The sequence below is a fragment of the Misgurnus anguillicaudatus genome, chromosome 1 (assembly GCF_027580225.2).
Source record: "Misgurnus anguillicaudatus chromosome 1, ASM2758022v2, whole genome shotgun sequence".
Lineage (NCBI taxonomy): Eukaryota > Metazoa > Chordata > Actinopteri > Cypriniformes > Cobitidae > Misgurnus > Misgurnus anguillicaudatus.
The window spans coordinates 419,676-446,841 of record NC_073337.2 but is presented as its reverse complement, the minus strand read 5'-3'; the positions used below and the strand labels follow the sequence as shown (position 1 = coordinate 446,841).

At 39.6% G+C, this 27,166-nt stretch overlaps 1 protein-coding gene and 2 long non-coding RNA genes across 10 annotated transcripts in view; all 3 read left to right on the top strand.

Annotated features, from left to right (window-relative positions):
- The window catches only part of sbf1 (SET binding factor 1), a 137,146-nt gene extending 119,800 nt beyond the window's left edge, over window positions 1–17,346 (top strand). For 4 of the 7 annotated variants that reach the window (XM_073871297.1, XM_073871263.1, XM_073871245.1 and 1 more), the window contains 21 exons: window positions 2,817–3,009; window positions 3,978–4,105; window positions 4,298–4,473; window positions 5,871–6,007; window positions 6,144–6,351; window positions 6,429–6,625; window positions 6,768–6,908; window positions 7,388–7,483; window positions 7,679–7,753; window positions 8,147–8,319; window positions 8,427–8,603; window positions 8,840–8,941; window positions 9,035–9,220; window positions 12,392–12,518; window positions 12,706–12,836; window positions 13,585–13,824; window positions 14,002–14,109; window positions 14,210–14,415; window positions 14,643–14,730; window positions 14,845–14,976; window positions 15,089–17,346. In XM_073871297.1, coding sequence (XP_073727398.1) covers window positions 2,817–3,009; window positions 3,978–4,105; window positions 4,298–4,473; window positions 5,871–6,007; window positions 6,144–6,351; window positions 6,429–6,625; window positions 6,768–6,908; window positions 7,388–7,483; window positions 7,679–7,753; window positions 8,147–8,319; window positions 8,427–8,603; window positions 8,840–8,941; window positions 9,035–9,220; window positions 12,392–12,518; window positions 12,706–12,836; window positions 13,585–13,824; window positions 14,002–14,109; window positions 14,210–14,415; window positions 14,643–14,730; window positions 14,845–14,976; window positions 15,089–15,187 — 3,120 coding nt within the window. In that variant the 3' untranslated portion in view covers window positions 15,188–17,346. The remainder of the gene's footprint in view (window positions 1–2,816; window positions 3,010–3,977; window positions 4,106–4,297; window positions 4,474–5,870; window positions 6,008–6,143; window positions 6,352–6,428; window positions 6,626–6,767; window positions 6,909–7,387; window positions 7,484–7,678; window positions 7,754–8,146; window positions 8,320–8,426; window positions 8,604–8,839; window positions 8,942–9,034; window positions 9,221–12,391; window positions 12,519–12,705; window positions 12,837–13,584; window positions 13,825–14,001; window positions 14,110–14,209; window positions 14,416–14,642; window positions 14,731–14,844; window positions 14,977–15,088) is intronic. The other 3 variants (XM_073871334.1, XM_073871312.1, XM_073871278.1) reach the window with 2 other exon arrangements.
- A 5,403-nt stretch (window positions 17,347–22,749) lies between these two features.
- Window positions 22,750–25,078, top strand: LOC129432547 (uncharacterized). The gene is made up of 5 exons (XR_008640183.2): window positions 22,750–23,611; window positions 23,701–23,758; window positions 23,858–23,930; window positions 24,057–24,137; window positions 24,607–25,078. It is a non-coding gene; the product is annotated as an uncharacterized lncRNA (long non-coding RNA).
- A 197-nt stretch (window positions 25,079–25,275) lies between these two features.
- On the top strand, window positions 25,276–26,906 carry LOC141366085 (uncharacterized). 2 transcript variants are annotated; one of them, XR_012371085.1, is made up of 3 exons: window positions 25,276–25,369; window positions 25,533–25,596; window positions 26,413–26,906. It is a non-coding gene; the product is annotated as an uncharacterized lncRNA (long non-coding RNA). The 2 variants fall into 2 exon arrangements; XR_012371092.1 differs by having other exon boundaries at window positions 25,533–26,092.
- The last annotated feature ends 260 nt before the right edge of the window (window positions 26,907–27,166 follow it).

Here is a 27,166-nt window from a genome sequence, read left to right as displayed (position 1 = left end):
TGCTCTCCTCAAAACTTCACAATCTAGCTCACAAGCTGTTAGTGTGGAGCAAGGTTTTTTTCTGTCACTACGCGCAACGCATGTTCCGGGCATTCTGAACAGGGGCGCGGATCTTCTGTCAAGGGGAAACCCTCTTTACGGGGACTGGCGTCTCCACCCGGAAGTGGTGGACGCGATATGGAGGCGATTCGGACGAGCAACCGTAGATCTGTTCGCCTCGCACGAAAATGCCCATTGTCCTATGTTCTTCTCGCTAAAGGACTTGGACGCGCCCCTCGGGGTGGATGCACTTGCCCACCCACGGCCCAAAGTGCTGATGTATGCTTTCCTCTGTGCCTTATAATTCCCACGCTGGCAAGAGTGAGGGAGGAGAGCTTGTATCTCCTTCTAATAGCACCCAGATGGCCCAAAGCTCCGTGGTTGGCAGAAATAATTCCTCTGCTGTATGCCCAGCCGTGGCCCCTCCCCCTCCGCACAGACCTGTTATCTCAAGCGAACGGGGAGATTTATCACCCACACCCGGACAGGGTGGCTCTCTGTGTCTGGCCCATGAGAGGACAAACTTAAACGCGCTGGGGCTACACCCGCTCGTAATTGCTACTATTCAAAATGCCAGGGCCGTCTCGACACGGTCCTTACATGACTGTAAGTGGCAAGTGTTTGAAGGGTGGTGTGCTGAACACGGGCTCACATCATATCAGTGCTCAGTCCCTGATATTATGTGTTTCTTACAAAACCTTATGGATAAGGGCAGGTCTTTCTCCACGATTAAGGTTTACGTAGCGGCTATTTCTGCTTGCCACGTAGGGTTTGATGGATCTACTGTCGGGCAACATCCTCTGGTCTGCAGATTTATGAAGGGTGCCCAGCATTCTCTGCCAGTCATCAGGAAAACTGTCCCTGAATGGGACCTCTCCATGGTGCTGGACACCCTGTCTCAATACCCCTTTGAGCCCCTGGGTGGTATTGCCTTAAAGCTGCTGTCTTTTAATCAGCTAAACGTGTGAGCGAACTGCATGCATTTTCTGTACACCCTTCATGCACTAATTTCTCTCTGAGTGGAGATAAGGTTTTTCTTAAACCTAATCCGCTTTTATGCCTAAGTGTTTCCCTGCGTTCACGTCTGAGGTGCTGGAGCTATCTGCCTTTTTCCTCTTCGGAGGATGAGAGGCTGAATGCTCTATGTCCTGTTCGTGCATTACGGACAAATATTGACAGGACTAAGGTTTTTCGGAAGAGTGACCAGCTCTTTATCTCGTGAGCGCCGCCTCATAGAGGGAATCCCGTATCTAAGCAACGCCTCTCACATTGGTTTGTGGATGCGATTGCCTTGGCAGGGAACATTAGAGCCCATTCTACGAGAGGCGTGGCCACCTCTTGGGCTTTGTTTAGGGGAGTGTCACTGCAAGACATTTGTTCTGCTGCGAGTTGGGCTTCTCCCCACACTTTCGTGCATTATTATCGGTTGGATGTTACTAAAACCTCAGTAGCACATTCCGTTTTAGGTGTAGGGTCATCATAACCTTTCACTGTTGTGTGCCGTTTTCCTTACTGTTGTCACATTATAGTAAGAGTAAGGGCATATGAGCCGGTGAGCTCGTTTATGTTACCAAGCATGCATTCACATTCCTGCCCGGGTTTGCTTTTTGCAAAAAATGTGCTTTATACATATTTCTGCCCTGCATGCGCACGGCAGCTACTTATGTATGCGCATAGGATACATGATTATGGGATGTGTCGGGCACCGCTCCCCTGGGGTGACCGTCCTTTTTTTGTACTGGCTGTCATACCTCACAGTAGGGTGTTGGGCAATCGGGGAGCTGTGCATGTCTCTCTCATAGGCGGATCTCGAACACGAGATGATGAAAGAGAACAATAGGTTACTTTCGTAACCCCGGTTCTCTGAAACATTGAGTGGAGAGATCCACCAGCTTTGCCCCGCTTGCCGCACGAGAAGCGAATACACTTACTGAGGAGCAGCAGCACAGATACGCCTTATATGCCATCAGGTAAGAGGGTGTGGTCTTACCTGGCATTGGCTACGCGCTTCTGTTTGTCAAGCCAGACTTGGTGCAATTGGATGGTTCTGTAGAGGTCAGGTACAGATGTCCTTACCATAGGTGGATCTCTCCACTCGATGTTTCAGAGAACCGGGGTTACGAAAGTAACCTATTGTTTTCGTGTTTACCTGGAAGTCCCAAACTTTGTTTTCACTTCAGTGAGTTCTAAAGAAAAGTGTTCAGTGCCGGTGAAATCCAGTCATGCATTTTTTATCATTAATAGCACTACCCAGAAACCAGCACTTTCATGGGATGCCAGCTATGAAGAGTTTCCTATAACCTCAACAAATGTGTGTAAATGAACCCTTATCAGGACAGATGGAATCAGTTTCCCTACAGATATTTCCCTGGAAGACATCGACAGCAATGCTTGAACACTAGAGATAGTTCTTACTTTCGTCAGCAAAATCTGTATCAATATTTTTTAAAGGACTTGAAATATACACCTAGTATATTTCTATGTTTGTTTTGTAGCTTAACGCCCGTGGTCTCTATATGCTTCTAAAAAAAGGATCTCCTCACTCCATGGACTGTTAAATGTCAGAAATGTCACACTAACAGACAATGTTCACCTCTGCTGTGTGCCCTTTTTGTAATTTAATAATTTATTTCCTCCAGTTTTTGGTATTGTAATGCATTTGCATGCTTAAAGTCAAGTGTGTTATGAATTTAATCTTTGAAGAACTCCTAACATGAATAATTTTAATGAATAATGTTTTTTCTCCCTGTCTCTTTGTTTCTCATCTTCATTTCTAGCCCAAGCTTTTAAGGCCGACGCTTTTGCCCGGTGAAGAATTTGTGATGGATGGAATGCGGGTTCACCTCATAGCAGATGGCCGAGAGGAAGCAACTGGTTCGATGGGCGGTCCGCCCTTGCTGCCGGCCGAGGGAGCCATCTTCCTAACCTCTTACCGGCTCATCTTCAAGGGCACGCCCACTGACCCTCTGGGTAAGCTCTGATTGGTCAAGGGTCATGCGTGTCCTTGGGATTTATTTAAATGATTAAGCTTGATTTATAGTCGTGCGTAAGCTCTACGCCGTAGGTTATCCGTAGCCTGTGCATAGCCTGATGTGCACCTCGCAAAAATTTTAACAGCGTGTCAGTTCTACGCGGACCGCAAGCACTGTGATTGGTCCACCAGAACCCCTCCCGTTAGGTAAAAAATAACTGCGTCATAGGTTTTTCCGTTTGAGACAGTGAAAACAAAGAAAGGCCAAGTTGAGGAGTGATTCAACTCAAACTGCAACAAAAGTCGCTGTTTATTTACTTCCATCATTGCTGGTCTTTTCAAATCATACACAACAAGTTGATGTTTCTTCATCGTTTGTGGGTTAACTTGCCAAGCTTCTTCTTCTTTGACGGTCGCGCTGCTACTGTGGTTACATGCGTGGTACCTGCCTACCAGCGGTCTGCGCATGTCTTTGCACGGTGACGCGAACGATGACGCAAAAGTATAAATGAAAACCCACGCGGAAACCTACGCTGTCGCGGCTATGACGTAGGACCTATGCACAACTATAACGAGCCCTTTAGTGGGCTTGGTTACCAACTTTTATTGCTTTTGTTTATGGTTAGGTGTTGGCTAGCCATGTCTAGAGACATGAATATCATACTTAGGCGATTACAGCTATCTCCAAAAAGCACCCAAGCAACATTCTAAAAACTTCTCTTAACACCTTAGCAACACCTTAGCAACTACATCTGTGTCTTTGCACCGGCAGGCTGCAGTTTTTGCCGTTTAAATTTGAAATTGAATTGAGTGGAATAGAAACGAATGTTAATTTTACATAACACAATAATAAAAGCCTGAACCCTCGTCTGTCTACTCAAAAGGTTGGTGTCACCATTACAAAAGCCTGCTAGAAGTGCAATAAAAATGGCATACAATTCAGTGCATATTCTCGTGTTTTGTGCAGTCGGTGAACAAGTGGTCACCCGCTCATTTCCCATCGCCTCGCTCACTAAAGAGAAGAGGATCTCAGTCACCCTTCCCATGGATCAGTTTATCCAGGAGGGCCTGCAGCTGCGTTCCTGCACTTTTCAGGTTTCCTGTTTTTTTACATTTATTGATTTACACTACACTGAGTTTCTTACCACTAGTCCATTACCACCTAAATGTTTGGTATCAAACTTGTTTAAAATAACAGTATATATTTTTTTCAATTCCAAAGATGTATTGCGATAATTCATCATTAATGTAGACTTGATTGTTTGTTGTATTCACTTTTCTCTGTAGTTGATGAAGATCGCATTTGATGAGGAAGTGGCTTCAGATCTGGCCGAGGTGTTCAGGAAACACATGCATAAGCTCAGATACCCACAACACGTCCAGGGCACATTTGCCTTCACAGTGGGTCAGTCAGCCAAGCTTGTGGTGGAACATAAAACCAAGGATAAGAATCAGTCCTTAAGGTAAGAACTCAAATGTGTGTTTATGAAATCTTACTTAGTTAACCCACCTATAATGACCTAAAGTCAGCCTATCTTCCTAATTTCACAGATTGTTTTTTGGAAGAACTCTTAACTGTAAGCTTATTAAATTTGATATTTACTGAATTTAAATTAATACTTTTGGCAACTTTCAAAGTTTTAAAGATTTACTCTGTTATCAGCATGTGCATTCCCTGGCAGTTGAACCCATGAGTTCAGTCTTGCTAGCACCATGGTCTTCCAGAAGAGATGAATTAAAGCCCCTTGATATTATTTGCATTCTGAAAATAATTCACATTTGTCTGTGTGTTATTATACTGTATATGGTTTTACATTTTTAATTTGGTTCAGTTGATTGAATTGAATTCAATTTTATTTATATAGCGCTTTTCACAATACTTAATTGTTTCAAAGCAGCTTTACATTAATAGAAGCAGTAAACGCACAGAAAAACGACAGATAGCATAACATAATCCACGTTAGCAGTCAAATTTGCTGCGGCTATGACTCGACATTATAAGCGAGCGTATTACTAATGTAATGTCTAGAAGAGGAAGCTAAGTTAAGCCCAAGAAGGCTGCCTCCCCGGGGTAAAAAAAACCCCTAGGATAAAAAAAAACCCGGGCTGTTTAGCCGAGGAAATAAAAAAAAGTCCTAGGAGGGAAAAACCCTTGGGAGATATATATGTATATACACACATATAAACGGATAAGGAGATTAAGCGGAGATTAAGCTGGTTCTGTCGGTGATCGTTGGTCAGGCATCAGCTGGGCATCACGTTGAAGGACGACCAGTAGATCAGAGGTGTGCCGACTTTCACATCTACCGGAACTGGTAATTTATAATGGATTATTGAATTATTTAGCTTGTTAATAATGTATTATCCAAAATAAGCTATGCAAGTGTAATAAACTCAACTAAATGAATTGTGTGTAGGGATGGGACAACTAATCGCAATTCATACTAACAATTCCTGTCTGATATTGGTTATGAATCCCCAAGGTGATATTATGCACAGCTCTTTCATGTACTATGTCTCTTTGATCAGTAGGAAGTCATTATCAATCTAACACCACTAGATTTTGAGTCGTTTATAACATGCATTTCAAAAACAACACTTGTCAAACAATTATTATAAATATTATTAAATAAATAAGCATATAAATATGCTTATAGACACTTCCTTGGAGCTATGTGGTACTACTGCTGCTGCATATTGTGAGTTTCTGCACTAGAGCGCCCTCTGGCTTTTGTATGTGGTGGCATTTCACTGTAAATCATAAAGAAACATAGCCATACATAATTGCACGATTAATCGGACTATCCCTAACAGTGTGTTTAAAATTATTGAAACGTATTTGGTTCGCTGCTTTTTCTAGAACACTGTCTAAAAACCTGGTAAAGACTGCGAAGAGGACCATTGGTCGACAGCATGTGACCCGGAAGAAGTATACTCCGCCCACTTGGGAAAACCGAAGCAGTCTGCAGTCAGAGATGGATGAAGATGAGATCTCTGGTAAGAACATACATCATTTTCAGCTGTTTGCATATGTGCTTGTTTTGTTTTTATCCAAATAAAGGCAAAGTTAGAAGCCTTTCTAAATGGCTAGCATATGTTGAGGTCATATAATATTGCTTTCCTGATTGGACAGTGTGTGAAGAGCTGGATCAGAGTTCACTTACTCTGTCTTCCACCATCCGTTCATCCGACCGACAGACCATGAGTAATGTGGTCGAGCGGGCCTGTTGTCGTGACTACCAGCGACTGGGACTGGGAACGCTCAGCAACAGCCTGACCCGTTCCAAAAACGAACCCTTCAGAATCTCAACCGTGAACCGGATGTACACCGTCTGCCGAAGGTAATTTCCAAAATGCCACAACATGTCACAAAGAAATTTTGTTGTTTTGCTAACATTTTTGTGGTGTTGTGTTATAGTTACCCGGGGTTACTGATCGTGCCTCAGAGCATCCCAGACTCCACGATCCAGCGCATCTCTCGTTGCTACAGGCAGAACCGCTTCCCCGTAGTGTGCTGGCGAAACTCTCGTACCAAGGCAGTGCTGCTTCGTTCGGCTGGCCTGCATGCTAAAGGCGTTGTGGGTTTTTTCAAATCACCCAATGCACCCACTGCAGGTAAGAGCCACAGAAACACTTTTGTTAGTTCATACATCAATTCGAACATGCCAGCTTTCAGATATCCTAAATTTGCAACCTCTAGACTTCATTAGAATGGTTTGATGGTAGTAAATACACAAGAAGCCAACATCTGTTTCAGGCCCATCTCAGGCAGACTCCTCCACCAGCTTGGAGCAGGAGAAGTATCTGCAGGCAATCATCAGCTCCATGCCCTCCTACAGTGAGGCCAGCGGGAGAAACACACTCAGTGGCTTCACCTCTACACACATGAGCACCTCAGGTCAGAACCCAATCTTGACCTTTACCCTTCCTCTAATCCAAACCCAACTACCTAACCTCCCTAAGACTAACTGTCCATGTCACACAAATACAATGACCCAAAAGGCATTTTGACACTTAAGAATTGCTCAGTGTATTAATTTCATGAATTTCATTTTCATTAGATAAAATATCTAAATATTTAGATATTTTACTATAAAACCACTGAATATTGATATCTGAGCTATCACTATGATGAAAACCTTTGGTAAAATTTTATTTTTTTCATGGTAAGGTTGACATTTACATGGAATTGCCCACATGTCACTTAGTTGTATATTTTGTTATATAATGCAATGAAACCCGTATCTTAAGTGTCTGAATGCTGTTAAGGCCACTGTAGATGCACTTTAACAATTGCTATAATATCCGCTGCCTAATTCGCCTTTGTGCTTGTGTGTTTGTTTGTTTGTTTGTTTGTTTGTCATTTCTGCACCTCAGACTCATCAGACAAGCTCAGGCAACCTAAAATAGGAGCTTTAATGAAACAGGTCATGGGTGCTAAAGAGGATGTGCCGGGAACCTTCAGTAGAGGAGGTGAGATTGATTTGCTTTAGATGTGATGCTCAGTTTCCACACGTCTTGACCGTCTTTTTTTTTTTCGGTTTCTCATGCAACATATTTGTAGATGTCCATGTCAACTCAATTAGATGAAGTTATTTGTGTTATTAAGAGTTAGGCCCAGGTTTATGTATGGAAAGTAATGGGCATTTTTATGTCATCTGACCTTAGCGCTGGGTCAGAGGGCAAAGGTCATCTCCCTCTCTCAGCCTAGAGTTTCGGTCAAGGCCCGCAACTCGCCCAGAGGTACAGTAGGCCCGTCCCTGCTTTCAAATCTAACCAATCAAAACTCAAAGGCACCAGTGAATCATGTCACCTAGCACTAAGTGTCCATGTAGTGTTGGTATTCTCTCTTCCGTGTGCTAACTAATTAATTGATCACCACATTTGTTGTTGGTGTGTTTGTTATGTGTGCAGATCTGAGTGTCTCTCTGTGCATGTGAGACACCAAATTCTGACAGTTCCTCTGTTTTTGTCTGTTGTTTCTTTCTTAGGTCTGTAATGTGTTAAATTATAGATATTTCTTACCCCAATTCTCAAATAGATGATTAAAATCACACACCATTGATACAGAGAAGCAACCGTAGATTCTCCTTCAGTTAATGTTTTGTATTGTTTCCGTTTGTCTCTCTCTCTCAGGAAAATGGGGAAGCATTCGCGGCAGTGGGCGGCTCAGCACATATAATCCTGATGTAGGGAACAGGCTGGCTGGGAAAGAGTCACCACAAGCTAACGGAGGACCAGCCGAGCCATGCTTTCTTCGGCAACAGAAAGCATACCTCTACATCATTGGAGACAAGTCTCAGCTCAAGGTTACTGTCTCAAACAGTGTTGACATTAATGGGAATAGGACTTAATTTATGTATAACAGTATTGAATTCAGTGTGCACAAGCTAAACTGGTGTGTATCTGTTTTCAGGGTGGAAAGCAGGACTCTTTTCAACAATGGGAGGTGGTGCCCATCGAGGTCTTTGACATGCGGCAGTTAAAGAACAGTTTTAAGAAGCTGATGAAAGCCTGTGTACCTTCCTCGACCAACAATGAGCCGAACATGACCTTTCATCGCTGCCTGGAGGAGTCTGAGTGGATGAATCTGGTACGATTTGTTTTTCATAGATATTAAGTCTTTTTGGATCATTTCTTCAAAAATTGTAAACGCTATTGCTCTCCGATGCTATGACAAACATCTGGACACAACATCAATGGATTTTGGTCCATCTAATGACAGCCTTTGACGTATATGTGTCCAGGGTATTGGTTGATGCTGCAATCCTTTGTTATTAGTAATATTACTTTCCGATATTTCTAAATATTTGTGTTTTTGTGTCGTAGCTTCATAGGGTTCTGCAGGTGTCTGTTCTTGTTGTGGAGTTGTTGGACACGGGTTCCTCTGTCATGGTTAGTCTTGAAGACGGATGGGATGTCACAACACAGGTAAGAGACCCATAGCTGTTCTTACGTACTATCACATGCAACTAGATTAGCATAAGTTATGTGGACCGTCCAATAATGCTGTGTCGGGTACAGGTGGTGTCTCTGGTTCAGCTTCTGTCGGATCCATACTACAGAACAATCGATGGCTTTAGGCTGCTGGTGGAGAAAGAGTGGTTGTCGTTTGGCCATCGATTTAGCCATCGTGGGGCACAAACGCTAGCCAGCCAGAGCAGCGGATTCACGCCAGTCTTTCTACAGTTTCTTGATTGTGTGCATCAGGTATGTCAATGTGGGTTTTTAAAATAACCGTGGGGCACAGTTATTAGCTAACATAAGCAATATCATCTGGTTTATTAGCTGCTTTCTTAGAAGTTAACTTCCAGCGAGGAAAGGTAAAAACGGCAGCATAAGAGTCTATCTAGTTTTTCTTTAAACTGCTAAAATGATTTCAGCTTAATCCATTTTACAAAGAATTCGCATTTAATCTTTTCATATCTATAAAGTTCCCTAACTAAGAACTCTTGAGATTGTATCTAGATATCAAAGTGCTGGTTATTTGTTTTACAGTAGTTCGAGGTCAGTTTATTTATATAGCACCTTTACAATAGCCCTAAGGCTGACCAAAGTGCTTCACATAAGAGAAATACAAAATACAACATACCGTACAATGAAAAAATTTAAATGCAAGAAAAATATCAAAAAGTTATGGAAAATAAAGTTTTTAAAAGAGACTTAAAACGGGTACAGAAGGTCCCTTTCTAACGTCTAAAGGCAAAGTGTTCCAGAGACGTGGTCCAGCTATCGTGAAAGCACAATCTCCTATGCACTTAAGTCTAGAATGAGGGTCTACAAGCAGTGCTTGATCACAGGATCTTAAACTTTTGGGCGAAGAAGGGTGGAGAAGCTCACAAAGATAAATGGTTAATGATTTATAAATGAAGAGGAGAATTTAAAAATCTCTGAAATTCTCTGACAGGCTGGCAGCCAATGGAGGGATCTAAAAATCGGAGTAATATGTTTGTGTTTGTGAAAGTTCAGTAGGAATCTGGCTGCAGCGTTTTGCACTAACTGTAAACAGTCCATTTGGAGTTGCAATAACCTAAACAAGATGTAATGTATGCATAGACAGCCATTTCTAGAGTTTTAGAAGTGAGATTGGCTTTGATTTTAGACAGTAAACAGAGCTGAAACTGGAACCAATTACACAGGAAATATGTTTCTCAAATTTTAAGGACTGGTCGACACAAAAATCCAAATTTTGCACGTATGGGGCTCTGAAATTGGACAGACTCCGCAAGTATACGTTTAGACAGTAAGAATTTTCATTTGGATCGAAAACAATTATCTCAGTCTTGAGATATCCCAGGCTAACTGGGACTTCATAAATGTATCATAGAATAATTTCTTTTGATTCTTGGCAGATAGATGTGTCATCTGCATAGAAATGGAAAGAAACTTCTATGCAGGGGTAACATGTAAAGAGAAAATAAGGAAGGAGCCAACATAGGGCCTTGTGAAAGACCATAGGAAAGACCATGATAACTTCACTAAAACTTTCTGTCAGACAGATATGACTGAAACCAATTTAGCACTGTTGCTTTTAGACCCACCCACAACTCATAAAAGAGTGGGGTGATCGATAATGTCAAAAGCGGCCGATAAATCTAAAAGAATGAGAATCACCAGAATCAGTCGATAGATACAAAGAAGTAAACTTTGTACTAATTTTTAGAATCTGTTGAGTTCTTTTTTTATGGTAGCTGCTAGGGGTGGAACATTTCTGTGGAAAAATCCGAACTGTTTAGTTCACCTCCCTCAGGTTCATCAACGCATTTATAATGAATGCGAAGCTCTGCTAAGCCCTGCTTGACTGCAAATACAGAGCTCTCACGTTCATCACAGCTACAGTAGAGCAGAGCTGTTTAACTGTAATGTATGTCAATCACTTGATGAGTCGGCACGTGACAAGCCGTTACCATCATTTAAGGGCGCACTCACACTATCCAAACCAAACCGCGCCCGGGCGAGGTTGACCCCCAAAGCCTGGTTTGTTTGACTAGTGTGATCGCTCTGTAATCGCGCCGCAGCCAGGTTGCAGAGGTGGGCTGGAGTGTGGTTCACTTGGGCTCAGGCGCGGAAGGCTGTGGTGTGAGCGCAATCGTGCCTGAGCGCGATTCATAAGGTGAAGACGTTAACGGCTCGTTATAGTCGTGCGTAGGTCCTACGGCGTAGCCGCGACGCCGTAGTTTCCGCGTCGGTTTTCATTTATACTTTTGCGTCGTCCTCCGCGTCGACGTGCAAACACACACGCAAACCGCTGGTAGGCAGTATCCATGCATGTAATCACAGTAGCAGCGCGACCGTCAGAGAAGAAGAAGCTTGGCAAGTTTAACCCACAAACGAAGAAGAAACAGCAACTTGTTGTGTATGATTTGAGAAGACCAGCAATGACGGAAGTAAATAAACAGTGACTTTTATTGCAGTTTGAGCTAAATCACCCCTTCCTGCTTTTTTTCAAACTCTGATTTCGGATCGATAAAAGTACAGTGTGAGTGCGTGCATCTGGGGGAGTAGGGAGGGGTGACAATCGCGCTGGGGCATGGTTTGGTTTGGTTTGGATAATGTGAGTGCGCCCTAAGTTTACTGTCTGGCTGCACACAGGGGCAATGGTCAAAATATGAAGAAATAAAACCTGTGAGTGTAAACATTGCTCGGCACAAATCCCGCAGGCTACGACAATACATTACACTTTTGAAGAGTCTGGATACGAGATTACACGTGAGCGCAGGAAACGCCGAAACACAGCCACTACACTCCATACTTTATAGTAATATTAGCAGACGCGCTAAATGTTTTTATTGCCAAGCTCATGCAGCCCTTCTGCTGTAGATGATGCAGATGAAACTCGCATCAAAACGAACAAACTGACAAACGCACAATAACCACATGACTCTGAACTTGACATTTCGACTTCTATGGCAACTGGAAGTAACTTAAAAGTAACAGCAGATTTTGGATTGTAAAAACAAAAGATCTGTGTTACAGACATACCTAAAACATAAACCAGTGTTTTAATCTAGTGAAAAACTGAATTTGAAATGCACTTTGTTTTTGCTTGTGAAATAATAAATACTTACAAATACTTACTTCTAACTTACTTCTATTTTTTTTTTTTACAAAAAAAGTTTGTCACTGAATAAAAGAATGTTCTGTTGTTTTGGCTGCAGAATGTTTTTCTGAACATTGTTAGTATTGAACCATAACGAAACCATGACCATGAACCCGTAATACGAACCGAACAGTGAGAAATGTAAACCGTTTCACCCCTAGTAGCTGCTGCCTTAATCCAAATGTGTCCTACAAGTTTCTGTCCTGGGCCCGGTTCTTTTCATCATGTTTCATTTGACAAATGTTGAAATGGTTGTTTCATTCTGCACTTTTTCTCTACAGATCCATCTGCAGTTTCCCATGGAGTTTGAGTTCAGTCAGTACTATCTGAAGTTTCTGGCCTATCACTACGTTTCCAACCGTTTCCGCACATTCTTGCTAGACTCCGACTATGAGCGCATAGAGCTGGGTGCGTCTTTCATTTACATGAAAATGCTACATAATAGCTTTTGTTATCTCTTATGAGATTAAGATCTAATTAACTTTTTTGTGCCCACATTTTGTGTCAAATGTGACCTCACAGGAAGATTTGTTTATATGTACAGTATTCAGCTATTAAACTGTTTCTGCCTTGATGCAACATATTTTCTGTGCAGGTGTTTTGTATGAGGAAAAAGGTGAGAGAAGGAACCCTCAGATTTGTAAGTCAGTGTGGGATTACATTGACCGTCTCAACAAGAAGACGCCGATCTTCTACAACTATATGTTCTCACCAGAGGAGGAGGAGGTGTGTATGGGGCCTTAATTGTTTCCACTTAAGTTAAAAACAAAATTGAGTTGATTTCTAATTACTTTACCCTACACCAGATCTATTCAACTCTTACCCTGGAGGGCCGGAGCACTGCAGAGTTTAGCTCCAACCCTGATCAAACACACCTGAGCAAGCTAAACAAGGTCTTTATGATCACTAGACAATCACAGGTGGTTAAGTTTGATTAGGGTTGGAGCTAAACTCTGCAGTGCTCCGGCCCTCCAGGGTAAGATTTGAAGAGCCCTGCCCTACTCCGTCAAATAATTGCTTTAAAAAAATTGTGGTGAGAATTAAATACATGTGTTCTTTAAAATATGCTCATTTTCCAGCTCCCCTAGAGTAAAACATTTGATTCTTATCTCACCTAAAAAAATAACCAAAGAGTTTCGATGTTTTTCATATTTAAAATTTGACTCTTCTGTAGTTACATCGTGTACTAAGACCGACGGGAAAATAAAAGTTGCGATTTTCTAGGCAGATATGGATTGTGCTAAGCTATACTAAAAGTGGTAGCGCCAGACCCTGAGATCAGCTGAATGGATTTCAAACAATTGAATAGGGTAGCTGGAAAATGAGCATATTTTCAAAAAAAGTGGAGTGTCCCTTTAAAAAAACATTAGTTCAACTCGAAATACACTGCACAAAGTTCTTTTATGGTTTGTTTTTGTGGTTCAAAGACTGCTTGGTTGGTAAGATAGTGAAACTCCCAATTTGTTTTTCACAGATCCTAAAGCCCTACAGCTTCATCTCAAACTTAAAAGTCTGGGACTTTTACACGGAAGAGACGCTTTCTGAGGGTCCATCGTTTGACTGGGAGTTGGTGCGGGGCAGACAGGAGAAGCTGACCGAAGAAGCGGGAGACAGACAAGACACAACAGCATCCAAATCCCAGCGGAAGATTGTCTGGCCTTGTTATGACAGCCTCAATAAAGTAGTGCCTGATGCCATCACCAAACTGTTGCAGGTGAGAAATAAAGACCCTTAGGAAACACATCTGATTTTACAGGTCAAAAACCAGCTTAATTTTACAGGTCAGGTTTCAGTTAGTTGGCTAATTATCAAGGCAGCCCATTTACTAGTTAATTCGGAAAATGCACAAGTTTGAAATATGTTAATAGCGTTAATATGCATGTGTGAACAGGATGTGCAGTATTTGGAATCTGAGTTGGGACAGCCTACAGAAAAATGGAAGGACACTTGGGACAAGATTAAGACAGCCCAACGGGTCGAGTCCAGACTAGAAAGCAGGGTAAGTCACAAGGTAGACCAGCATCATCCTATACATCAGGACTATTTACCTGCCTGTACCAGATCTAAGCATCTCTACTTAATGTTTTCTCTTCCTCCAGCACTCGTTTTCCAGCTCTTTGCTTATGTCATCTAATCTGAGTCACCAGAGGCGCTCGCAGGGTGTTTATCTGCAGGAGAGTGGGGTCGGATCCTCCCTCAATCTGGCTCTGGACTGTGAGGTCAGCGCAACCTCCACGCCTGCAGCAGGTCGGACCAGTACCAGCACACTTTACAGCCAGTTCCAGAGCACTGAGAGCGAGAACAGGTATGTAAACCCAGCTGTGCAATTTGTTTTACTTAATGTGCCGTATTTAAACAAGTTCGAAACTTTAAACCATTAGGTATTGTTTTCTGTGGAATAAGGTGTACTGGAGTATTGTTCGTAGTATGACCAGTAATAAAATCATAAACAAGTAAGATGTTTATTCAGGGTCAAAGTTGAGATTTGGATAATTTATTGTGAAAAGTGAAATCTTTGCTTTATTTTCATAGGAGCTTTGAGGGTATTTTATACAAACGAGGTGCTTTGCTGAAACCTTGGAAGCCACGTTGGTTTGTGCTGGACAAGACAAAACACCAGGTACTTTTTTGTACATACATACAATTATTTTATTTTATTTTATTTTATTTTTCTAAAAAAAAGAATAGCAGTTCAAACGGATCCTTAAATTGCTTCTTTCTCATTTTTTCCCAGTTGCGATACTATGAATCACGGAAAGACAAAGAGTGTAAGGGGGTTATCGAGTTAGCCGATGTGGAATCTGTAATTCTGGGAACGCCTGCTATGGGAGCACCTAAAAACATAGACGACAAAGCCTTCTTTGATGTGAGTTCTCTTACATCCCAGTTTACCTGCTTTACTCTATCATTGCTTTTTTGAAGGAGTTTACATGACTGCAAAACACACATTAACTTGATCTTATTTCTGTTTTTCACAGCTCAAGACAACCAAAAGAGTATATAATTTCTGTGCCCAGGACAGCACAAATGCGCAGTTATGGATGGACAGTATTCAGAGTTGCCTCTCTGATGCATAGGAGAGTGCGGGGTTGTCATAACTGTGACACTTTTTGCAGAGCCAATTAAGGACATTACTAATGGACAATGGGCGGGGCTTCCGCCAGCGTTTACAATGGGGCGTTAGAATGAGCTTGGCTCTCGTTTCGTGTCGGTGGTATTGAACTTATCCTCACCGCATTTCAATGTTTTTGTTTAAAAAAACTTAGGAAAAATCGAACTATAAAAGTCATATCAGAAGTATCACTGTGTTACTATTACCACTATGCTCTTTATCAACACGATCACATTCCCTGGATGTTCTTCTATGCTTGTTCGAAAAATGGCATGGTTTTATTTCTGATGGACTGCCATTCTTCATTCTTCACAGGCTTGCACTCCCTTAATACTCCAATACTGCCAATGGCGTCTTTCAGCTATGCAGGGCTTAGGCATGCCCAATAACTAGCCACAGCTCACAAGGAGTCACCCTTATGTAATGTTAACCCCTTTTTTCACCGTACTATGCCAGTGCTTGTGGTTGAGGTGAATTAAGATAATCAGTTTATTACTGGTCCACTCTCTTGCCTTCTCATTTGCTAGTTAGGTTCTCTTCCTCCCTTTTGATTGATTGGCTTTGTCTAAGCCTATTTTGAAGCAGGGTCTCCATGAAATGATTTATGAAGGATTTTGTGTTTAAAAGTCGTTTTTAATGTTATTTGCATTCAAGTTATTGTCAAAGTTTACCACGGCAGATAGTTTGTTTGAGCAGTTTTATCAAAATGCCATCTGGAGATTATACATTCAAATTTGACTGTTTACACTCTAAACCTTACAATTCAAATCTGTTTTTTTTCTAGATGACAGAAATTAAAACCACTATGGCTACTGAGAATTTAAGGGGAGCTGAAGGAAAAGGAGGAGGGATATGTTTCTGTCATAATTTATGCACAAAAATATGAATCTTAGATTTTCAAAGATGAGAGAGAAGGATGACATTGTCTGAAAGCGTCTCTAATCGCTTTGTTTCATCAAGTGTCTTGTTTACACCAATCAGAGGCCAAAGTCTGGAGTTGGTTGCATGACAACTGGGTTCCACATCACTTCCTGTAACAAAATACATAAAACTGTAAATATCTAAATTCATGACTACAGTTCATTCCGAATGGGAACAAAGTAAATTCAGATTCAGTTCAAATTAGGGATTTTTGGGGACCTACCATATCTCGAAAATGTAAATGGGAAAAGTTAAGAGGACACGCAAGGCCGGCTGTCATTCGCTTCCAAGCTCTATAGGCTCTGAGTTGTGGATCTGTCAGAAACAGTGTTTTTTATGTTCCGTTTTTAACCCTGTACATAGAGGAGTTTGTTTATATTATTCCTTTAAAGAAAGAGTCTATTTTACTGGACTTTGTAAGGAGGCACCAAAAGTATCACCTGTGGCCGGTTGCATAAAACTTTAAGACTAGCTTTAAAAGTTAGTCATGAATTTTTTTCTTCAAGACTGATCATAACTGTTTTAAGTAGAAACATAGAAAGGTAGATTGGTCTAATTTAAATCCAAATAATAAGACTGATTAGCCCTAACTAATTGCTAGTTAGTCAGAATCATACTTAAGACGCAGTCTTAACGTCACGGCTATGTTTATGCAACCGGCCACTGTTTATTACAGAACACAAAAACTAACACACACACCGTGTAAAATAAGGTAATACTTCTGAATTGTTGAAACTGAAATTGTAGATTTATGTTTCAACAACTCCCTTTGTATATAATATTCAGATATGTATGTTAATGGTAGTAATTTATTTAACTTTGTCTCCTGAATATGACAGTCTCCTGAATATGATAGTTCTCCCTGTAACTTTTAAGTTAGAAATCCAATACATGTGCCATTGTTTATCTTGTTTAACGCAACTAACAATATATTTTTTGGAAACCTTCAGATGTGACTCGTAAATAAACCCTGAATTTCTTTTTTTTCTTCACTGATTTTGTTACTTTAGAAAATAACAGCGGTCACCTACAGCTTTCATGTAAGTTGACATTTGATCGGAAATTTGACGACATAAAACTGCTCATAACATTTTAATTTATTTTTCATACATTTTTATTAGATTTGTTTAATCAAGTTCTGTTGTCAATCATGCCATATATTTTTTAGGATTAAACCACTATGGGGTTTATGACCTTCTGATATTTGACTGCTTCTCTGTGTACTGATTTTGTCTGTGTTTATTGGTGTCACCAATGTTAATAACCCGGGCCAGAGCTCAGTGGACAACTAAGCATATGATAGACAATATAAAACCAATATACATTTTTACATTTTCATTAATATTTATATATTTCTTCTAAAAAAAGAAGTTGTATTTATATATGCTTTTGTAGTTTTATTTATTTATGTTTAGTGTTTTAAAATGTAACCTCTAAGATGTCAAATGAAAGATTGTGTGGTTCCACCTGTTTAGTCCCTTCTGAAAGTTCAGACTGTTGGCATCTTTATATAGATCTCTAAATAGAGACAACAGTGTTTAGAGGGTATTAAAGAGAAACAAAGACGTGATTTTTTTTAGCATATGCACAGTATGTGTAACTGACACATTATTTTGGTATAAAGCGATTCAGGTGTAAATCAAAGGGGTGGGGCGTACGCTTCATGATGAAAATGAAAATATTTTATCAAAAACACTCAAATAAAACTTAATTTTGAAGAAACTATGACAGAAAATAACACATACTAGATTATTAATAAATGAAATGTTTTCATCCTCTAACGGGAATAGCTGCGTGATGAAGTGAAACTAAAGGGATAATAAACACAAACTGAAGCAGATGTTGTAGAACTTTTGGCAAAGATTGTAAAAACTGATTATTTCCCACTATTAATTACATTATCTTAAAGGAGTGTAATTACTGTAGCATGTAATGCACATAAATAACGTGAGCAAGAGCGCTCAACAATTATATTGAATCAACAGGCATGTGGAACCTAGCTAGCAGGTTGCTCAAACATTGTGGAATAAAAATAAAGACTTTTAGGTCTCATGCTGCCAGTGTTTTAAACAGGGACAATAAACAGAAACACTCAGAAGTTTACTTTTTGACCAAACCACACAAGCACATTTAAATGATCTGTAATAAAACAACATGTTTAATGCTTAAATTTTAGAGAAACAGATCAAATGTTTATGCTTATTGTGTATGATGGTGAATACGCGTTGTTCTCTCACTCTGTTTTGTGCAGTGTATTATTCCTCGTAGTTTATTCATATAAACTTCAGAGAAACATATTAAACAACATACTTGTATTGTATCTCTCTCTCTCGTTCGTTTGCTCGCTCGCTCTCTCTCTCTCTCTCTCTCTCTCAGGTAACGTTAATCCTCATCTTCAACCTTTAGAAAGACCATTAAAACTATAAGTTATAAGGCTACTGTTTGTGTTTGAAGGAATCCGTCGTGCTGTCAGTCATTCTTTCTCTCTCTGTCTCTCGCACTTCTGAGGCCGCGTCATGGTTGGATAGCGCAGATGAAAGGGAGTTATCTTTATAATAAGATCCCCTTACTGCGTCATGAGGGGAGTGAAATCCGAATGACCTATATATTCACATGCTTGCAGAGAGAGCCTTACCAAAACAAAGTTACAGGGTTGCTATTTTTCATGTTTTCTGGGCTGGTAGAAGCACTGGGGACCCGATTATAGCACTTAAACATGGAAAAAGTCTGATTTTCATGGAATGTCCCCTTTAAGAGATCTGGTCATCTTCTAAACCTTGCTTTCAGTTTGGTCTCGCCCACCTCAGTGCAGCACCCGCAGTCGATGTACAACATGGCAGGTGTATCCAAACCAGCCTGCTGGTACCTTTTTACCACACCCTCTATCATCATTTCAAGTCCTGCAGGGCTGTCAACACACGTGTGAGCACCTGACAAAAGCCAGAACCCATGTGCTCCCTCGCTGTCCCAGACAGCTTCTTGCTGATCTGCAACCGACATCATAAGAAACATGTTTTAAAGCAACACTATGTAGTTTTTTACCTTTAAATAATGTCTCTAAAATTATTTCAGTGATAGAACAACTTTTAAATGGACAAATTCTACTGTTGCTGCAACCTGAGCAGCCTCCTAGCTGCTACAAGCACACTCTGAAAGTGGCGGTGGAGGGTAGGAAACACAGCTCAGCCCCTCCCCCTGCCTGCAGAAGAGTGTCTAATACCAGGCACTGTTGCGCTTTTTAACCACATGGGGGAGCTGTAAGTCATTTTTACATGGAAACTACATAGTGTTGCTTTAAATGTAATGAAACAGACTATGCAAACTACAAATAGAACACCTTTCTGCAATAAAACAGACAATAGCATAAATCAGTGGTTTTGTTCATGACATAAAACAATCACTGTAACACTTTACAATAAGGTTCTATTTGTTTACAATTAGTTAATGCATTAAGCTAACATGAACTAAAATACTTTACGGCATTTATTAATCTTAGTAAATCCCAAAATTAACATGGACTACACTGTAAAAAGTCATTCTGCAGGCTTGTAGATTTGATGGAATTGAATATGTAAACTTTATTTAATAAAATTTATTTCATGTAGTTTGGTAATTTTTTGTGTTAAAATTCTTTAAAAAGAACTGGAATAAAAACAACTTATTGTTTTTGTGAAGGATTTAGCTATTCTTATTGTGTATCTGCGCATGTAGCGAATACTGAATAAATCCAACGTAATAGCTACAAATGAGCTGTTTTAAATTAAAAATCAGTTCAGGTTAATATGCAGGCCGTGAGCGCTGAGCAGACGGATTTAGGAAATATTTCTGTTATTGTGCCAAAAATCAAAGTTTTGAAAGCATTTCAGTCGAGAATGTATGTTTTTTAAAGAAGAATCTGCAGTAGGTTCATAACGATATCGCCTATTTAAACATTTCCTTCGAGTTTTTGGCGATGGGAGCTCCAGATAATCAGCCGGTGCATAGCTCATATATACCGGACAACGGCGCCTCACCTCGGCCAGTCGGTAGAGGCAGCCGGTAGTTATCGGGAAATAAGCCCCGACAGTCGGACAGTCCCAGCTAACCAAAAAGGTCCCAAGGACGTCCCCTAAATGGCATCTGCGAACGTCCCCCGGACGTTATCGTGTAGGGTTCTTTTGACGTCCTGCGAACGTCCGCAAAAACGTCTTCCGGACGTTCAAAATGACTTTTTGGGGACTTTATTGACTTTTAGGGGACGTCATGGGGACCTTTTTTGTAAGCTAAATAACATGCTAAGCACTTTAGACGAACGTCCCCCGAACGTCATCGTGTATGGTTCCCGTTACGTCGAGCGGACTTCCGCGAGGACGTCCTCCGGACTTTTGCGAGGACGTTCGCCTAAAGTCCTCGGCATGTCGTTTTATTTCCTTGCTAACCAATGAAATCAGACACACTAAACATTGTATACCACAAAGTTATTTTATTTTAATTAAACTGTTGTAATTATCCTGTGCTCCGTGTTTGTGTGAGCGTGCGCGAGCTCCCATGCGCGAGCCGGATCTCCCGTACGCGTCAGTCAAACGCGGAGAGACAGCAAGCTCAAATCGCGGCAGTGGCAGCTAGTAGTGGCACTTCCGGCATCAGTAGTGGCACTTCCGGCATCTGGCTCATTTTGAGGCATCTAGTAGTGGCATCTGACTTATCTTGTTTGTGGCACCTCCGACATCTTAAGGTAGCTAATCGTGGCACTTCCGGCATCGGACTCATTTTGAGGCGTGGTGGCACTCAGAGTGGTGGCACCGTGACTTTTTGAGGCAGCTGACAGTTTTTGTGTCATTAGGGGTGGCACTTCAGCGTCGTATATTTGTACCAGCTGTTTTACGCGTTTTTTGTGCTGTCATAATGTTTGCATGCTGGGTGTCAATTGGGCATTTCGAGATGCCTCGGGAACTATGTGCCACCACTCTTGGCACTATGGCATTTGCGGCCGTTCATTTAATTCACGCGAGGTGTGTGTGGGTGTGTGTTGTCATGAATGTGCACGCTGGCTGACAGTTTGTAGGTGCGGGCATTTCGAGATGCCACGACTCCGCCCCCCCGGAATAGAAATAATAGAATTCTAGTTTTCTCACTTTGTTCATCTTATTATTTTAGCGGGCAGACTGAGAAATACGTGGATAAAATAATTCTAATTTATTAATTTTAAAACCAGGAAGCCCCCCTCTTTTACCAATCTTACAGTATTGCAATTCTCTTGTCTACCGGTAGGTGCCCCCAAGCACAAACGAGAAACGCCTGGGCCAAGAATATGTCAAGTTCTGATATAAGGTGTTATGTTTAAACTGTTTTTCTAAAATAAAAAATACCATACTGCTATTACTTGTCTTTGACCAGACAGGGTGGAGATTCACATGTACCCCAGGCCCAGCAGTGTACATTAACACCTGTGATTTTAGTGTGAATAAACGTTCAAAATAAATTTTGAGTGACTCTTTTTAGTTATTGTGTTGTGAATATAAAACTTTTTAAAAAAATAAGTAAAAGAAAAACGTCACAGTTTGTTTATCAGACCAAACAACCAAGATATGTTTAATATCCACAATTGATATGTTGCAAAAAGAGCATTATGTGTACTAATGATTGGTAGTTGTGTCACTTTATGTACTGTAAGTGAAACATTCTCATTCTCCTCACCACCACAATGCAGTGTCATATAAATTAACAGTATATAAAATATTAAAATAATGTAACAAAACTATAATTTTACCGGCACAGAATCATATAACCATTATTACAGTGACATTCATGTTATTTTCGAATTTCTTGTTACCTATAGGCTACTCTTGATTGTGCACTGTTTTCCTCGTTCATACTGTTTATTGAGCAACTGTACAATTTATACAATTTTCTATTTTGTGATTGTTGGTATGTATTTTACTGCATATAGCGTATACATATTTTATTGTCTTGATTTAATTTATTGTAATCTATTGTTTCTGGCACAAAATGAAAAAAATAGAATTTCCATTGTAACAAAAATTATAAATTAAAATAATTAAAATTATGTGTAAAAACTAAATTCAAATAGAAGGGTTAAACCAAAACTGAAAATTATTTAATCATTTATCCACCTTCATGTCTTCACAAATCTGTATTACATAGTTTAATCTGCAGAACAAAAAAATATATTTAAAAAAAATTGACAACCAGGGGGCACAATAAGTAAAAGCGATAGGCGCCGTTTCTCGTTTGTGCTTGGGGGCACCTACCGGTAGACAAGAGAATTGCAATACTGTAATATTAGCAAGAGAGCGGGGCTTCCTGGTTTTAAAATACTGTTTAAATAAATTAGAAATATTTTACCCACGTGTTTCTCAGTCTGCCCACTAAAATAATAAGATGAACAAAACTAGAAAACTAGAATTTTATTATTTCTATTCTGGGGGGGGCAGAGTGGTGGCATCTCAAGAGTAACCGTGGCATCTCGAAATGCCCGCACCTACAAACGACTGTCAGCCAGCGTGCGCGCACATTCATGACAACACCACACACACACACACCGCGTAAATTAAGGAACGGCCATATAGTGCCAAGAGTGGTGGCTATAGTTCCCGAGGCATAACGAAATGCCCGATTGACGGCCAGCACGCAAACATTATTATGACAGCACAAAAACTGCGTAAAACAGCTGGTACAAATATACGACGCTGAAGTGCCTCAAAAAGTCACGGTGCCACCACTAGCTGCCTCAAAATGAGTCCGATGCCGGAAGTGCCACGATTAGCTGCCTTAAGATGCCGGAGGTGCCACAAACAAGTCAGATGCCTCAAGTGCCACTACTAGATGCCTCAAAATGAGCCAGATGCCAGAAGTGCCATCACTAGCTGCCACTGCCGCGCGGAAGTGCCACTACTAGCTGCCTCAAAATGAGCCAGATGCCGGAAGTGCCACTACTGATGCCGGAAGTGCCACTACTAGCTGCCACTGCCGCGATTTGAGCTTGGCCCTACTGGTATTATTTGATTAACGTGCTTAAGTTTTACTTGTTTGACACGAAGGCTCCGAAATAAACGTTGCCAGAATTGTCCACACTGAGTATGGCAAAAATTAGCTAGAAGGCTAAAAGCTACTTTGAACTTATACATGGTATAAAGTATGTTTAAGGATACAGTCAAAGTTATTACTGTAACTTATTAATGTAGCCTCTTGAAAGTCTCTTTCAGAAAGTAAATTATCTGAAAAATAAAAGTTATTTGGCATTAATGGAATTACAATGATTTGATTGCCTAAAACATTGCACATGCAAAATATGAAATACTGTTTTGCATTAAAAGTTCAGCATAAGTGTTTGTTTGATTAACTTCCTTTGCTTTTGTTTTGTACAAAGGAAAAGCAGAACCTAATCCAAATAAAAATAAACAAGCTGTTAAAGGCACTGTGTCCTACACAGACCCTCCAAAATATAACCACCCAAAATAGAAGTCAGGTAAATGCCTCAGTTTGAAAATACATTAACAAATTGGAGTTGTTATTGTGGAGTTAATATGATTAATTACAATTTCGTTTTATTTACAGTTGAAGGTCAACACAAACCAAATAAAGCTGTTGCGCATTCTACAAACAATAAAAAAAGGTATGGAAAACTGTAGATATGAATTGTGTAGATATGGCTTAAACAGTCTACACATTTGTTAATGTTCTAATTTGTCATATGTCCTTGTTTGTGCTAAAGATCAAGTTTTGTGTCCAACACGCTTGGATGAGACGTGCCCGACGCCGAGACTTTGTCTACCCTACATTAAGTTGTAAGTTTTTGACTGCTTTGCTTAATACTACGAAAAAGCATGATTCTTTCAAAAAGGACTTTTATTTATTTTGATATGAAACTCAAAAATGTATATAAATTGTTTTGGTGTATTTTGTTTACACAGGCACACTTCATGACAGTAAACATCAGTATCAAGATGGTGTGATTGATCTATACCCTAGAATAAGCTGTGACACTATGAGACGTACGTGCTACTGATGCTTTTGTTATTTTTTTGGTGCATTTCCACACTATACAAACACTATGCATACACTTTTGCCTTTATAATGTCATTCTCATTTTTAGGTAAAAATTTATTCCATGAGTCAGGGTTTTGCCTGAATGTCAACATAATATCCAAAAACTTTGATATAAAAAGTGATTTATTTTAATATTTTACACTACTATGTATTTTTTTAAATACATTGAGCATGTGTATGTTTATTGTACTTAATGAAATTACACGCAAGGTGTAATTTGTTTCGTAGATTCACATAATGAACAGCCATCTTACAGACAACCGAAAGAGTATTGTTTTCTTGTGTGTATTGTCATACACCTAAAGAGGATTTTTTTAATCGTACAATTATGGTGTTATTCATTCATTAATGTGTCCTTTCTTACCTTAAATAACTTATCATTTTTTACACCTTTTGTTTTTATTGTCTATATAGTATTGTCTACAATCCCAAATTCTGGATTGACGCCCCAATCCCAGAGGGCACCCCAATCCCAGAGAGCATCCATCTGAAACCAGGTGATTGCAATTAACTACTAATCAAGGAACTGGCTTTACTGACGAGATGCGCATGATATCGTATGTGATTTATCGTGCAGCCCTAGATTTTACATTAGTGACAACACAGCTTAGAGCAGGGGTCTCCAACCTTTTTGTGAGCAAGGGCTACCACAATGGATAAAACAATCTGGAGGGCTACTTTTTGATATAGTCTACTTAAAACTTTTTTGTTTTACTTGTTTATTTTATTTTATTTGACTTGTTTATATGTTTTAGTATTGTTTAAAATTTTAACATACGTAAACCAAGCCAAGCTAATATAAAAAATATGTAATGAATAAATATCACAGTTGAGACTATTAATAGAATGTGCTTTGGCGGGCACCTCACAGACTCACGTTGGTGACCCCTGGCTTAGAGTATAAACATTTACATTTCTCTGAATCTGAGTTAATAGCACATACAAGCTACATAGCTTATTATGTCTGTCATTGCTCAACCACAAAGAAGACCTAAAAGTACAGACAGCTAATTTCATAACTAATGCAGTATTACACTGTGAAGTTATTTAGTGTTAAAATTTTACACTAATTTTACACTAATTAACTATATTTGTACAGGTGAGGTAACACAAGAAAAAATAACGGGATGGAGACTACCTGATTCTTTGCCCATGGCCTCAGCTTCAAATGCAAGAAGTAAGAAATGCTATATGACTGTGTATTTTGCATTATGAATACATTATGAATACATCAAAGATGTTGATAACATGTTGATCTGCGTAAGTTGTGACATAAAGAATATGTATATATATTTCCTTCTATCTTTCTATAACATTATTTCAATTGTTTTCACATGTAGGTCCAGCAACTGTCTGAGCTGGTGGATATTCTGTCAGAGACTGCGTGAACAATGTTATGAACAGGTATGTATTTCTCTTGAATTGTGTAATCCTGCATAATATTTCAGGAATATATATTGATTACCACCATTAACCCAGCTATTTATATTACTTAATTTCAGGATTTAATCTGTCACACAATACTTGTCAGAAGTTTTAATGTTCGAAGTGGCTCAAACAGTCAGCCATACTGAAAACAAGAAATCAAAACATAATTTCAGTGTAAGCCATTACTTGTCATCAAAACTTATGCATGAGGATATAGTTTATAGCACTTGTTACATGATAGATGAGTAGTTGTGAAATGTTAAAACATAGTTTATGTTTGAACATTGCATGCAATTGCTATGTTGCACATTACTGTTAATTGTGATTTATTGACCATTTAGGTAATTTGTCTAAGGTGAAGTAATCATACATTTCTTTCATAATTGTCTTATGGCAAAGTTCAATATGAGGGGTGGTGGACATCTGGAAAAGAAGTCTTTTAAAGGCTCACCTTTGTATTATGTTATTCAAGGTAATTTGGGGAATATGTTGATCTAAAAAACTTGTTCTTGTATATTGATGTAATTTTTGTTGCTATGCTTTATCTATTCAGGGGACATCACAGCTCACCTGTCTTTATCAGAAATATCCTGTTCATTTTTTGACAATTACACACCTAGTTAAGGGTTTTTCTCAAGGGCACCACAGTGGTTTTGTAGAGGGAGGGGACAAATGCTGTTTCCCCCACAACTGATCTAACACTTATTTAATGCAGAACTTTTTTTATACTATATATTGTATTGTATTTTAATTGTATTTATTTTAAAAAGAAACATTCTTCTCTTCCCTCAGATGCTGTGAAGAGGTGGAGCCCAAATGCCACCGACTCGGAAATAGATGCAGCTATGGCAGACCACCTCAAGCGCGCTCCAGGAAGAGCTGGGGAATGTGAATACAAAAAATAAGCCAAACAGCTGTAATGTGTTAAAGAGAGAGTTCACCCAAAAATGAAAATTGTTATAATTTTCTTACCCATATGTTTCAAACCTGTATACATTTCTATTTTCTGCTGAACACAAAGATTGAAAAATGTTTGTAACCAAGCTAACTGTCAATCATTTTTTTACAATTGTAGTAATGGGTTGTGAGATCTGCTTTGTTAAAAACATTCTTTCAAATATCTTTGTGTTCAGCAGAACATAGAAAGGTATACAGGTTTGAAACATAAGAGAGAGTAAATTACTAAATAATCATTTTTGGGTGAACTATCCTTTTATATAATAAAGTATTTTGAAATTGTTATTGTAGTTAAACGATTTAAAAAAATAAAAAGTGCTAAATCAGAACATGCTTCTTTTTTTTGCTTATGTCCACAAATAATGTGTTCTTTAATGTGTTTGTGAAATACACGTGATTACAACGTTATAAAGACGTTCAGGTCTGACTGTACTGAATTTGAGTATTTTAAGAACCTTAAAAATTGCCTATAACAATTGTACAAACTAGCCTGTTTTATATGCACGTTTAAGTGAGTATAACCCCTGAATTAAGCAGAGACTCATATTACCGTCCAGAAGAGGACATTTTTAGATGTGCACGGACCGTG